At 30.9% G+C, this 14,276-nt stretch overlaps 2 protein-coding genes across 4 annotated transcripts; both read left to right on the top strand.

The window, feature by feature from the left end:
• The first annotated feature begins 5,010 nt into the window (after window positions 1–5,010).
• Window positions 5,011–8,321, top strand: LOC130962203 (protein GRAVITROPIC IN THE LIGHT 1-like). 3 transcript variants are annotated; one of them, XM_057888344.1, is made up of 3 exons: window positions 5,011–5,222; window positions 5,523–5,587; window positions 6,782–8,321. In XM_057888344.1, the coding sequence occupies exon 3, from the start codon at window positions 6,784–6,786 to the stop codon at window positions 8,041–8,043; it is 1,260 nt and encodes a 419-aa protein (XP_057744327.1). In that variant the 5' UTR covers window positions 5,011–5,222; window positions 5,523–5,587; window positions 6,782–6,783; the 3' UTR covers window positions 8,044–8,321. The 3 variants fall into 3 exon arrangements, with proteins under 3 accessions (XP_057744327.1, XP_057744326.1, XP_057744325.1); XM_057888343.1 differs by having other exon boundaries at window positions 6,717–8,321; XM_057888342.1 differs by having other exon boundaries at window positions 6,710–8,321.
• A 4,192-nt stretch (window positions 8,322–12,513) lies between these two features.
• Window positions 12,514–13,451, top strand: LOC130962205 (pectinesterase inhibitor 9-like). Its single transcript, XM_057888346.1, has one exon. The coding sequence runs from the start codon at window positions 12,597–12,599 to the stop codon at window positions 13,275–13,277; it is 681 nt and encodes a 226-aa protein (XP_057744329.1). The 5' UTR covers window positions 12,514–12,596; the 3' UTR covers window positions 13,278–13,451.
• Window positions 13,452–14,276: the final 825 nt, after the last annotated feature.

Raw genomic sequence — 14,276 nt, 5'->3', positions numbered from 1 at the left:
ACCTGGCAGCACTTGGCTCTTCATGTCATCGATACTAATGAATTGGTGGATCATCTTAATCCAGAAAAAATTCCAACTAAATTTGATAACAAAGTAGCTCGAATTGCAGGAACAGAATCAGAATCCTACAAGAAATGGAAGACTAAAGATCACTACCTCACGACCTGGCTTCTTTCATCAATTGATGATAGTTTCAAGAACAGGATTTTAGATTGTGCGTTTGCATACCAGGTTTGGGCAAAAATTCAATATTATTTCTCTTAAACTTCAAAAATCAAGAAAACAATTAAAATTTGAACTTAAGTCAATTAGGAAAGGTGGAACTTCTGCTATTGAATATCTCGTCAAGATAAGAAAGATTATGGATTCTCTAGAAGCAAGTGGTTATATTCCTCTCCCTTGATGATCATATTACCGCCATTACTGAAGACTTGTCTGAGGATTATGCATTGTATATCTCTATTGTAATGACAAACATTGAGTAAATTTCTCTAATAGAAGCTGAATCCCTCCTTCTAGCTCATGAATATATGTTCGATCGTTTTTGAAAACCTGATTTTGGATTAGTTTCTGCCAATTACACACAAACAACTCTTCCGTATGCAAGACCACTTTCAAGAGCAAATTTCTATGGACTTCGTGGAAGGGGTGGTAGATTTTCTCGCTGTGGCAGATACTCTTCTTTGGACTCTAGGCCTCAGTGTCAAGTATGTAGGAGACTTGGACATGTGGCCTTTTCTTGCTTCCATCGCTTCGATCACAACTTTCATCATTCTTCTTAAAATTCCACAAATCAGCAAATAAATACACCTTTGGCTCTTCTACATCCATCATTATTTCATGCTCCTCGTGCTTATCTTGCAACTCCTTCCGCCTTGTCAGATTCTTCCTGGCTTCCTGATACAGGTGCCAATCATCATGTTACATCTGATCCAAACAATCTAGTTTGCTCATCTGATTACAATGATTCTGAACAGATTATGCTAGGTAATGATACAGGTAGTAGTATTACTCAATATGGTCACTCATATCTTATTAATCTTGATACAAAACAAAAGTTTCTGCTTGATAACAAGTGTTTCTTTGGGTTTCATGCTAACTACTGTTGTGTTAAATCCCATATTACAAAGGAGATTCTTCTTTAAGGAATTCTTAAGAATCGCATTTATCATTTTGATAGAGTGGCTGTTACTCAAACTAAATCTGACAATGCTGATAAGAATTTAATGCAAATTGACATCTTTTATCATAAGGTTTTTCATGCTAATTTGAACTCATGAATTGTGGCATGATGGACTTGCCCACTATGGCACAAATACTATTCTAAATGTAATGAGACATTGTAATTTGAATGTTCAATCAAATAAAGCCACTTCTCATGTTTGTGAATTCTGTTGTATGGCAAAAATGCACCTTCTTCTTTTTTCTCTAGATAAATTTAACTTTAATGCTCCTCTTGAAATGGTGTATTCAAATTTATGGACCTGTTCTTATTACTTCATATCATGGATTCAATTATTATATCTCATTTGTTGATGCTTTTACTAGATATACATGTGTTTATATTCTTCATTCTAAATCTCAGGCATTTCATACTTTTTTACAATTCAAAGCTAATCTTGAAATTCACACAAGTCTAAAGATTAAAGCTTTACAAACTAACCATGATCGTGAATACCTATCTACACAAATCACTAAATTTTTTGCTACTCACGGTATCACTCATCATTTCTCTTGTCCATACACTCATTAACAAAATGGACGGGCCGAAAGGAAGCATCGTCACATTGTTGGAACTGGTCTTGCAATGCTTGCAAGAGATTCTCTTCCTTTGATACATTGGGACGATGCCTGCCTTTTGGCAACCTATATCATCAATAGACTACCCTCTCCAAATACTCAAAATATCACTCTTTATGAACTCCTTCACCTCATAAACCAGACTATTATTTTCTTAGAATCTTTGGGTGTGCTTGCTATCCTTGTCTTAAACCATATTCTACTAATAAATTTGACTACAAATCTCAATTATCCATCTTCTTAGGTTATGCTCCTAATCATAAGAGATATAAATGTCTCACTAAAACTGAAAAAAATATTATTACTCGTCATGTTATATTTAATGAATCTAAGTTTTCATATTCTATTCTTTTTCCATCCTCACCTCTTGCTTTGCCTAAGCAACAATTTCCTCATACATCCTTGGTACTGTCTATTATAACTCATACTTCTTCAAATTCACATTTTAATAATGAGTCTAGTTCTACTCTTCATTTATCCTACCAACCAGTTCTATCTAGTTCTAATTCTGACCATCTTCCTCACTCTTCCTTAGATGCATCATCACCTAAGCAAGCTTTTAACCAAAAACCAAATGAGCTAATTCATCCCTCTAAAGCCAATACAGCTCAACACCACTCAGATAGTGTCCCTATTTCAGGGTTAGAAATACAATTTGGAATTCTCCAAAATAAAAAATTTCAACTAATACTCACTCAACGCAAACCGGATCCAATTCTGGTATTGCAAAACCAAAACTATTCTCATCTACTACTTCTTCCAATCTTGATCTTTATAATAATGTTTCTATCACCACTGCACAGGCTTTACAGTCACCTTATTGGCATCAAGCCATGTTGGAGGAGCTGCAAGCTTTATATAAGAATCAAACATGGAGTTTAGAAACTCCTCCCCCTACTGCCAAGGTGATCGGTACCAGGTGAATTTATGCTATTAAAAGAAAATCAACTGGAGATATTGCTAAGTATAAAGCTAGATTGGTTGTAAAGGGTAATCACCAAGTTGAAGGGGTTGATTATGAACAGGTTTTGCCCCCTGTAATCAAACCTTCATCCATAAGAATTGTTCTCACCATTGCGTTAAAGTATCATTGACAGATTCGGTAGTTCGATTTCAATAATGAATTTTTTAATAGAAATTTAAATGAAGTGGTATTTATGAAACAACTTCTAGGATTTTCTCAAGGTGATATTGGACAGGTTTGTGGATTGAAAAAATTCTTGTATAGCTTAAAACAAGTCCCAAGAACATGGTTTGTTAATCTACTTTAACTTCATTTGGTTCATCAAAACTAGGTCAGATCACTCTTTATTTGTCAAGTATGATCCTACTATCACTATATATATATATATATATATATATATATATATATATATTCTAGTATATGTAGATGATAAACTTATTACTAGGAATAATACAATCGCCATTCAAAATACTATAGACTAGCTTCACAATATTTTTTTCTTAAAAAATCTAGGTAAATTTAGTTATTTTCTTGGAATAGAAGCATGTAAGATTGATTCGGGAACTTATCATTTTATCCAAACAAAATACATCTTTGACCTATTGAAGAAAGTTGGCATGGCAGAATTGAAAGGAGTTCCAACTCCTATGATCGCAAGTGTTAAACTATTTAAAGAAGAAAATGATATCTTTGATGATGCAACATTATATAGATCTGTTATAGGGTCTCTACAATATGCTACCTTAACAAGGCCAGAAATCTCTTATTGTGTTAACAAATTAAGTCAATATATGCAAAGACCTTTGATTAATCATTGGAAATCTGTGAAGAGATTGTTACGGTATCTTGCTAGGATCATAGAACAAGGTCTTTTGTTTAATTCCAGCACTGACTTAAGAATTTATGCTTTTTGTGATTCAGATTGGGGATCAGATGTTGATGACAGAAAATTCACTTATGGTTATGGACTTTATCTTGGTGCAAACCTGGTATCTTGGTGTAGCTGGAAACAGCCCTTTATCAGCAGATCCAACACAGAAGCTGAGTATAGGGGACTAGTCGAAGCAGATTCCCAAATAGTTTGGCTTCAAAATATTCTCAAGGAACTTAACATCCAAGTTGACACTGTTTTCACTCTATATTGCGATAACATGAGTGTAGTTTTGCTGGCAGCTAATCCCATTTTGCACAGCAAAACTAAACACTTTGAGTTAGATTTATATTTTGTTAGAGAAAGAATAAATCAGAATCAGCTAAGTGTTGTTCATATTAGTGTAGTGGATCAAGTGGCTGACATTTTTACTAAATTCCTATCAGCAAAACCTTTTAACAAGTGTAAAGATAAACTTAAAATTACTGCAAGAATATCTTCAAGTTTGAGAGGGGATATTGAAGATATGAGCAACTGTTAGTTAGCTATAACTGATTTAGTTAGAGGTTGTTAACTTTCTACAGATAAGGTCTTCTAACCAATTCTGCTGCATAAATAGAAGGTTATGATTCTATTGTAAAGAACTGAAAAATAGCACGATAGTTATTCTATTTCAATTTTCAATTCAAATCTCTCGTCAATATCTCTTTTCTCTGTATTCTTCCATTTCTATCACTAAATAATATAAATGATTTTGCAAATAAAGACATTCGATAAAATTTTAAAAATAATTAAAAAATTTGAGTTTTGCTCTTAAGATTCTTAATATATAAAGTTTTTTTTATTGAAAAGACAAAAAATTAATTTTAAATATTTTTGTAATATATTTATCAATTTAAAAAAAAATGATTATCATTAAATAATCTTAATAAAAAAACTTGTTTAAAGACCGAAAAGTTTTTATTAAATAAATTATCTTTTAAGTTTTTCATGAAAATAAACACATAAATTTATTGAATTTCATAAACTAATTTAAGCAAAACTCTATTTTAAACTTTTTATTTTTTATTCCATAAATACTTTGAAAACTTGAAAATTTAATTTTCTAATATAAAATTTATTTTATATTTAAAACCTTAACTAACATTTTAAAATTTAAAATACTTATTAGCTAATTTTTTTTAAAAAAATTAGATATTTCAAAAATATCATTATTCCAATAATTTTAACTATTAATTTTAATGATCATATATATATATATATATAAATTAAAATCATCTGTTAAAACGACCGGTATTTTTAGAAATATTTAAAAAAAGTTTCATTTCTTTATATGAACTTGAAACGTGAACCATCCTTTCGGGAAAAAAAAAATATTATTAACCCTGCTTAGAATAGGGTGCTTAAGAGGAAGAAAATAAAAATGAAATAAAAGAGTGTAATAAGAAAACATAAAACGACAAGTTGCTTCGAATTTCCGTATGGTTGGTATAGGGTTTTGATTCCTCTGATGTTGTCACCTCCTCCCAACTCGAACACCCCACCTCCAACTTGCTCTTCACACACTCTTCCATTCTCCCACCAAAGGTAACCACAGATCTCTCTCTCTCTCTCTCTCTCTCTCTCTCTCTCTCTCTCTGTGTGTGTGTGTGTGTGTGTGTTTATGAATTCGCTACATTAAGATTGTTTTTTTTATGCTGCCCATCATTTCTTTATAATAAAAATCATCCCTTTCTATTGATTGAGATTTTGGGTTGTGTTTTCTGAAACCAGATTAATGCAAAATATCTGTTGAATTTTGATTCGGAATTTGGAGTTGAGTGTACAAAGCAATAATTGCAGCTATTTCTTCTCATATTATGCCTTAACTTTTTTATTTTTTTTCAGCTTTTTAGGTTCAAGGATGTTATGCTTGCTGGATGCATTCTCTTCCTGAAATGCAGTCTTTCTAGGTAGAAAAATCTCACTCCCACATTTTTCTTTTCTATACCTAATTTTGAGTTATTTCTTATTTTTGCGTTTTACGAAGTGTATTAATATGATATTTTGAGTACTTTGAACATTCACAATTTGATGTCGTGGAACACCTGAACTTTTCTGACTGATCAACCTTTTTGGCTCATGGGTCACCCTTGTATTTTTGCATATATAGCAATCTCTATTGTATTTGTAGTAATATTAACTGCATAATTAGATGTTAGATTAAAGACTGGATTATTCTGATATTCTTGTTGCGGTTTCCTAGACTCAATATAGAAGAGATTCCAGATTTGTTGGGATCACATCATAGCAAATTTGATGTACAGGTTGTAGTTGCCACTTTGTAGTTAGGTGAAGGAGAGACATGATCTGGTGAGCTTTCCTTATGTAACAAATTAATATCCATGATCCCTGAGGTGATTTAACTGAAATCGAGTACCTTTGTTTACTAGGTTGTTTTAATCGGTCACTATTTTATATTCTGAGAACTAACTATCATGAGCCATTACATACTATTTGGTTTTACCTTTTAAGATAAATCATAAGAGGAATTAGAAATCAGTTCCGGAGACACTAGGTAAAGAGTGGACAGAATGCTTGTAGACTTGTGGTGTTTTCTAGGTATTGATTTTGTATCCGGAAAGAAAGTGACTTAGAGAAAAGAGTGACTTGGAGCCTTAGATGGAATTAGAAGATTAAATCAATAAACATTGGGCTTGTGATTGGCAGAATGGAATTCACTTATTTTTTGTATTCATGAGTTGTTATATTACTTACACTTCCCGAATGATTGAATAATTACTCGCTTTCTATGTTTACATCTTCATCATATTGCCACTTTCTTATGGTGCCTTACTTTCCATGCATATTTTTGTATATATTTTATTTGAAATTGAAAAATATTTAACTTGTAAAATACCTTAAGAGTTAACACTACTCGGCAGAAAAGTTCCCCTTGCGAGAAACAGCATCTGACATGAAATAAGTTCAATTTAATCTATTTATATTCTTGTCGAGCTTAAGCACTTTATTTGTGAAATGTGAAAAATAAATAATTTTTTGCACTTATCTCCTCGATTGAACTTCTTCGGAAGCTTGCAGGTTGTGTCTTAATTTTGATTCTGTTGACTGCAAGCTTTGTTAAACTGCCCCTTTGTTGGTGTTAGCTATGCTACCCACTGGAGCGAAAGACACTCAATTACGCGAGAGCAACAGTCAGAAGGTCCACCCTCAACCAATGGAAGAGGCCATGAATCAGAATCCAGAAGCTATGGAAACCCTTATCTCTAAAATCTTTACAAATATCTCTTCCCTGAAGTCGGCTTATATCCAGCTGCAATCCGCTCATACCCCCTATGACCCTGATAAAATCCAAAATGCCGACAAACTTGTTATCAGCGAGCTGAAAACTTTGTCTGAGCTCAAGCATTTCTACAGGGAAAACAACCCAAAACCGGTGTGTGTTTCTCCCCAAGACTCCCGTTTAGCCGCAGAAATTCAAGAACAGCAGAGCCTCCTGAAAACCTATGAGGTCATGGTGAAGAAATTCCAGTCTGAAATCCAGAATAAAGATTCAGAGATCCATCAATTACAGCAGCAGATTGAGGAAGCTAGCCAGAAAAGAGCCAAACTAGAGAAAAATCTGAAGCTTAGAGGTTTGTCAACCAAGGAATCAGAGAATGAAAATGGATTTTTCCCTGTTGATCTAACTCCAGATCTCTTTACCTCTTCCGTGGATGCAGCCGCGAAAGCCATTCACGATTTTTCTAAACCTTTGATCAACATGATGAAAGCTGCTGGGTGGGACCTTGATGCAGCTGCAAACTCAATAGAACCTGATGTCGTTTATGCAAAGAGAGCTCACAAGAAATATGCCTTCGAGTCTTACATATGCCAAAGAATGTTCAGCGGCTTTGAGCAAGAAAGCTTCTCTGTCAATTCAGAAAATATTACGGTCACCAAAGAGAGCTTCTTCCACCAATTTCTTGCTTTAAGGGAGATGGATCCCTTAGACATGCTAGGACAAAATCCAGATTCCATTTTTGGGAAATTTTGCAGGAGCAAATACCTTGTGGTGGTTCATCCAAAGATGGAAGCATCATTCTTTGGAAATTTAGATCAACGAAATTACGTAATGGGTGGAGGGCACCCAAGGACTCCATTTTACCAAGCTTTTCTAAAATTGGCAAAGTCAATTTGGCTTTTGCACAGACTGGCCTATTCTTTCGAGCCGAATGTCAAGGTCTTTCAGGTTAAAGGTGGGAGCGAGTTCTCCGATGTTTACATGGAAAGCGTGGTCAAGAATCTGATAATGGAAGACAACGATGAAAAACCGAAGGTTGGTTTGATGGTTATGCCTGGATTCTGGATTGGTGGAAGCGTGATTCAGAGCAAAGTCTATCTATCTGGTATGAAAGTTGCTGAATGATCCTAAATTTGGCAGGGCAAACCTTTCAGAAGATTCATATGTTTCTATGTGGTTTATTTGGACTTCACTTTTCCTTAACCTGTAAGATAATGTTGTGTCTGTAACTGTTAAGATCCCCTTTAGTTGTTGTTGAGGTTAATTGAGTCTCGTAATCAAGGTTGTCAAACTCTCAAGCTAAACTCGTCGTACGAGTAAGCTTTTACGAGCTTATGAGTTTGAGTTTTTCGGTTCAAGCCTACCTAAACTTGATGGATTTAGATAAACTCTCGAGTTTGATAGCCATGTTCTTAATTATCCTTGTTTATTGTCAAGTGCCTTGTTGTATCGTGGAAACATGTTGCACTCAAAATTGTAGTGTTTGTAGGAAGGGGATTGTAAGGTATATACAAGTTTTCCACTTTACATTATATTTTGGAGTATCATTGGCTTTGGACTTTTGGTGGGAAGGGACATGTGGAACTTATGGTGAGACAAGGCTAAAATGAAAAAAAAAAATAAACAAATAAACAACCATGCTATATATACTTATCAATTAACATAGAAATATAAAATATGTATTTGATAAATTATAAAAAAATATTATATTATTGTAATTAAATTTGAGTATTAGTCTATTATATATTTAATTATTTTGTTTTAATAAGTTTTATTATTTTGGTAGTTAATTATTTAGTTGAAAAAATGTGGGAGTCATTATATATGTGTGTGTATATATATATATAATTTTTGGTAATTGGGTATTTGTTGACATGACTAATTCCGACCAAACACAAAATGCTCAAGCTTTATTAGTATTAGGCCCATTAAGCAACTAATAAAGGATTAGCTAGGAGAAATGGAGAATATAAAAAAAAAAAAAGATGGAGAATTAAGATATAAATAAGGGATTTTATCTTTTGTAACTCAGATTGAAAATAATTGAATAGCGAATTTTAGAAATTTCTTGTAGAATTAGCAATTAATTTGAAGATGGGGCATATCTTAAAGCTCTATCAAATCAAGTGTTGTATGAGTGAGAATCTCTTCAAACATAATTGTATGTAGGCTATTTTATTTTTATTTTCGAATTCACTCTTCATACATATTTATTTATTTATTTTATTCTAATTTGAATATTTCTAATTGTCTACTAACAACTTCACAAAAATATAAATGTAATTTCCTGAAATATTTGGCTGTCCACTTTAAGAACAACAACCTTCTCCAAGAGGCTTCATTCTCCTCGGTCCTTTCATATCTCCACTTTTTTTAATTTTTATTTTTCGTTAATACAACAATCAGTGGATTGGTAATCAGAATTCTTCAACCACAGTTAGCCAAGTAATAATTCAATAAATTATTAAATCAAATTATTATCTATAAAAAAGAGCTTAGAGTAACGATTGAGTTGTCTTCATGTGACTCTAAAGCTATATTTGGTTATGAAAACACAATTCATTAAGAACAAGTTATGAAGGACAGAGATAAAAAAATTAGTGTTTTTGTATTTTATTTGGTGATAAACTAAAATAAATTGTGAAAGTTTAATTTACTTTTTTTTTTCATACAAAAAATTTGAAAAACAAATATAGTGATAAAAAATATAATTATAAAAAATTAATGAGAATAATTAAAAAAATAACAAATATTTTTTTTTTGTTAGTATCTCTGTATTAAGGAAAAAACCATACATTAATTTAATATCTCTAAATATAATGTTTCTATATTTATCTCATATACCAAACATAATTTTGTTCCTTTATATCCTTATTTTAGTGACTTATACCTGTAAACAAACACAGCTTAAAATCACGGATTCAAACCTTAAAATCAGCCATTATTATTAAGTTAAACGGTCTACATTAATATTACACCATTTAAATGCAAATCATGTCTTAAAATTCTATGCAAAATACTTGTACACCAAATAGTCCTTTAGTCACATTAATATCTAGAAATGATTTTATTTAAGCATCTAAAAATTAATGTCTAATTAACATCTTTAACATCCAAGTACAATTACTTAGACGTTCAAATATTTTCCACCTATTAATAAAGACGTTCAAATATTTTCCACCTATTAATAAAGAAAATAACACCTTATAATTTTAATTTTTCTTGTTTATAATGTCTTTCAGGTACTTAACTTATAGAATAACAGACAAGTTTCAAAGACAAGAAAACAAGATAAAATTTAAAATCTCAGTTGTGATTTCCAAGTGATTGAACCAGAGCCCATGGTTTTCAAATTTCAATATGTTGCTTTCTTCCTTCCCAAGTCACGAGTTAGGTAAAAAATGTTAGATTTTTATTTCAGGGTGAGTTTTGCAATCAATTTATATGTTTTTAAGAAGAAAAAAAAGTATTAAGATTATTGTGTTGGATTTATACGCCTTTAAGAAAAACAAATGTACCAAGTAAGTTCTTGAAAAATTATAAAGAATTATAAGTCTTCAGTTCAATGTTACAATTCTTTGAGGATTCACTTAGCAATTTTATTTTCTTAATAATCTATATTCTATAAGTCCATTACAAAATTTTCTCAAAAACATACTTGGTACTTGTTTTTTTTTTTTTTAAGAATTTATAAATCCATCACAAAATTATTCAATTCTTCAAGAACTTACTTGTCCTTGATTTTTTCTATTTTATGATAGTAAAATTAAGGGGGTTTATATTGAATCATAATTATTAAATGTAAATTGCAAGTTTTTAATATATCATAGTTAAGAAACTTCGATTGAATTGGATTATATAGTATTTGTTGTTGCTGTAACATTACAATATCTTACTGTCTCACTCCACTTGCAAAATCCAGCAACCAATAATAATTAATTAAACATAATATTGTTTAATTAAAGAAAATTACGCCTACCTGTAATCTTCTAATCTTGTTGGCGGTGTTGGTATTATTATTTTGCCAACCAATTAATTAGCTACACGCATGTGTGTTGTAATAATTTTTGAGACATAAATCCGTTGGTATCGCCTAAAAAGCTCCATGTTGCACCATGCTTCAGCCTACATTATCATTAACAATATCTTATTAAATTATTCCTAATTATTCAAGTCACTTTCATGCTCTTTTCCTTCCTAAGCATTGCATCCCTTTTTTAACTCCGCACTTAATTAGTCGGAATTTATTTTTATATTAAGGTGATAAGGTCAAGGTCTAATTAACCCTTTAAACCGGGCGACACTAATTTATTATAAGTTTTGAGCCATAATTGTCTAATTGATGAATACTTCATATTACATATACTAGTTAATTTTACCATGATTTTAAATTGTGGTTTGCAACCTTAATTAGCCATACAACAATTGAGGTTTGCGTCAAAATCATAACGCATCGCATCAAGTTGCAACGTGTCATAATATATATAGACTAATAATAATTTAGTTGTAAACACAAATCTTATAAGTAAAAACTCAGATGTAGTCAACTTCACATGAAGTTGATAATTGAGAGCTGTTAAATGATTTGATTGATTTGACTAAATTTTTATCTAATAACTTTTAATTATCAACTTCACGTGAAGTTGACTGTACCTGAGTTTTTATCAATTTTACATCGCAATCATTGCTACAATAATATACATAATATATACATGGTACATGCTATGATCCATATTATTATTATGTTACTAAAACTAAAATATTTTTTTTTATTATTTGAGAACCATTTTAAAGTTAAAAAATAAAAATAAATAATATAACTTTAATTTTGATAAACTATTAATATAAAATAATTTTTATCTCTAATTATATAATACTATATCACTAAAAATAGTTATTTTTTACATTGATCGTGTGATTGTGTAAATAATTATTATTTAAAAAAAATATAATTAAATAATTATATAAAATATTTATATTATTAATATATTAAAATTAAACTAAATATATTATTAAAATATAAAAAATATCATTTTAATTTTAATAATATTTTTTAAGTGTGATTAAAATTGTATAATTATAGTAACCATTCCAATAATAACAACTATAGAGTCCACCAATATATAATACTCATAATCACAACAATTATATATTCACGAATACAACTACAAAATTTAAAAGACTTGTGGCAACCTTGGTCAAATAAGGAGAAACAATTAAACAACCTTCTTCCACATAGGGTTGCACTAGGTATAGGTTTTTTCTTTGATTACATAGAGTGAGAATACCTTTGACTTGAATTAACTATTAATTGCACATGTAATGACAATAATAATGTAATGTAATAATGCTTAATTGAATAACAAACGGTAATGCTAATCTTCAATTTTAATTATGTCTATTATTTTGACCGACCAATTGCTATTAAAATTTTATAATATATGCCCTATTGTTCTTCCTTAGCGCAACTCATTGCATGCATAGTGGACATAAAATCACGTAACATGCAACTTATCATGTGATAGTGATTTGAACACTCTATATAATCACCAAACTCATTCCCATTTTCCCAAACTCAAATCAAAGCATTTTGAGAACTTCAATTCTCTTCTTCTATCATCACAATTTAAAAAAAGTCTCATCAATCTTCAATCTTCAATTGCCCAAATCCTAAAAAAATGTCACCTTTCAATATCACATTTCTAGTCACAATTTTCCTCTCTCTTTTCTTCCCAACCCTTGGTAAAGTTGATCCAACATTGTCAAGGCCTAAATCCCAAACATTATCATACATAGAGTCCTCTTGCAATGGCACTCTCTACCGTGAACTATGTATCCGTTCCCTTTCGAAATTCGCCAGCACCAATGAAATCGACGGTCCACAACACTTAGCACATGTTGCCTTGTCAATTAGCCTTGCTAGGGCAATCCACACAAAGAACTTCTTGGTGGGAGTTTCCAAGGAACTCGACGCGATTAACAACCTCAACAACAATAACAATAACAATAACGACAGAAAGAAGAGAAGGGAGTACCAAACAATTCAAGATTGTGTGAATCAACTAAGTGATAGTGTTGACCAACTTAGTCAATCAATCAAGGAGCTAAGAAGGATGAACAACAAAAGTAGATCAACAATAAATGATGATTTCTTGTGGCATATTAACAATGTTGAGACATGGGTTAGCACTGCCTTAACAGATGCTAGTAGTTGTGTTTATGCATTCCCTGGCCATAGAATGAGTAAGAGAACAGCTTCAATTAGGGGTAAGGCCATGAATGTTGCACAAGTTACTAGCAATGCATTAGCCTTCATTCATAAGTACATGGAAGCAGCAACAAGGAACACCAAGCCTTGAAATTATTATTAAAAAGGGATCATCAAAATTAAAGCTAGCTTAATTAGCTTTAATTAAGTAATTAACCACCCTTTGTTAATTTGTTCATGTATGTATTTAGATTGATCTATTATAATTAAGGTACATGTTTTTTCTTTGGGTGGGTAGTTATTATCTTTTAATAATCAAGTGTAATTTGGATGAATAATGTTATTCATAGTTATTTATTTTGTATTAAAAAGAAGTGATTTTTTATTGTATTTTGTTATTCAATTGCATTTTTCTTTTAATTATTATTATTTTCCTTCCTTATTGGTAATAGTTTTTTGATCCGTTGACTGAGACTCTCTTAATTGGCAAAGCCAGCTGAAGTCACGTGGAAGAAGATTGAAGAAGTAAACTAAGCAAAAGTGACAAAATATATAAATAAAAGGAAAATAATTCTATAACCTAAAACGAAGGAGGATGATTCTTAATGTAAGATTTAAGACAAAGGCAGCAAAAAATTGAAATTAAAGGAATAAAGACACAAGTTAGAATTTGAAGCCCTATACTTTGAATTGATGAAGCATTTATGTTACTAAGCCAAAATTTGTGATTAATGTTAATGATCCAACTTTCTGAAAATTTTGATATATTATTTTATTTTATTGTCAGAGATATGTTATGTAATAGCATGTTTGTTGTACATTTGAATAGGCTTTGTTGGAATCAAGTCAAAGGCTTTCCTCTGAGAAAAACTGCTTCAAATGATATATGAACTTCAGTCTTAGAAGGGAGGAGAGAGATTCAACTTCCAAGTTTTTAGCATTTTTGAAAGAAATAAACAAATAAAATAATTTCTGATTGAAATTAATTTTTCATTATTTTTTTCAACTAATCATTTCTTTTTATAAGAAAAAGAAACAAAGCACAATTACTGTTATATGTATATTGATCACTACATATCTGTTTATTTTTATTGTCTTGATTATACAAAACAATAAATAACATGAATTAAATAAGCTGAAAAATATATTA

Source organism: Arachis stenosperma, chromosome 2 (assembly GCF_014773155.1).
Source record: "Arachis stenosperma cultivar V10309 chromosome 2, arast.V10309.gnm1.PFL2, whole genome shotgun sequence".
NCBI lineage: Eukaryota > Viridiplantae > Streptophyta > Magnoliopsida > Fabales > Fabaceae > Arachis > Arachis stenosperma.
Note: the sequence above shows the minus strand (reverse complement) of the source record. Positions and strands in the feature narration are given on the sequence as shown.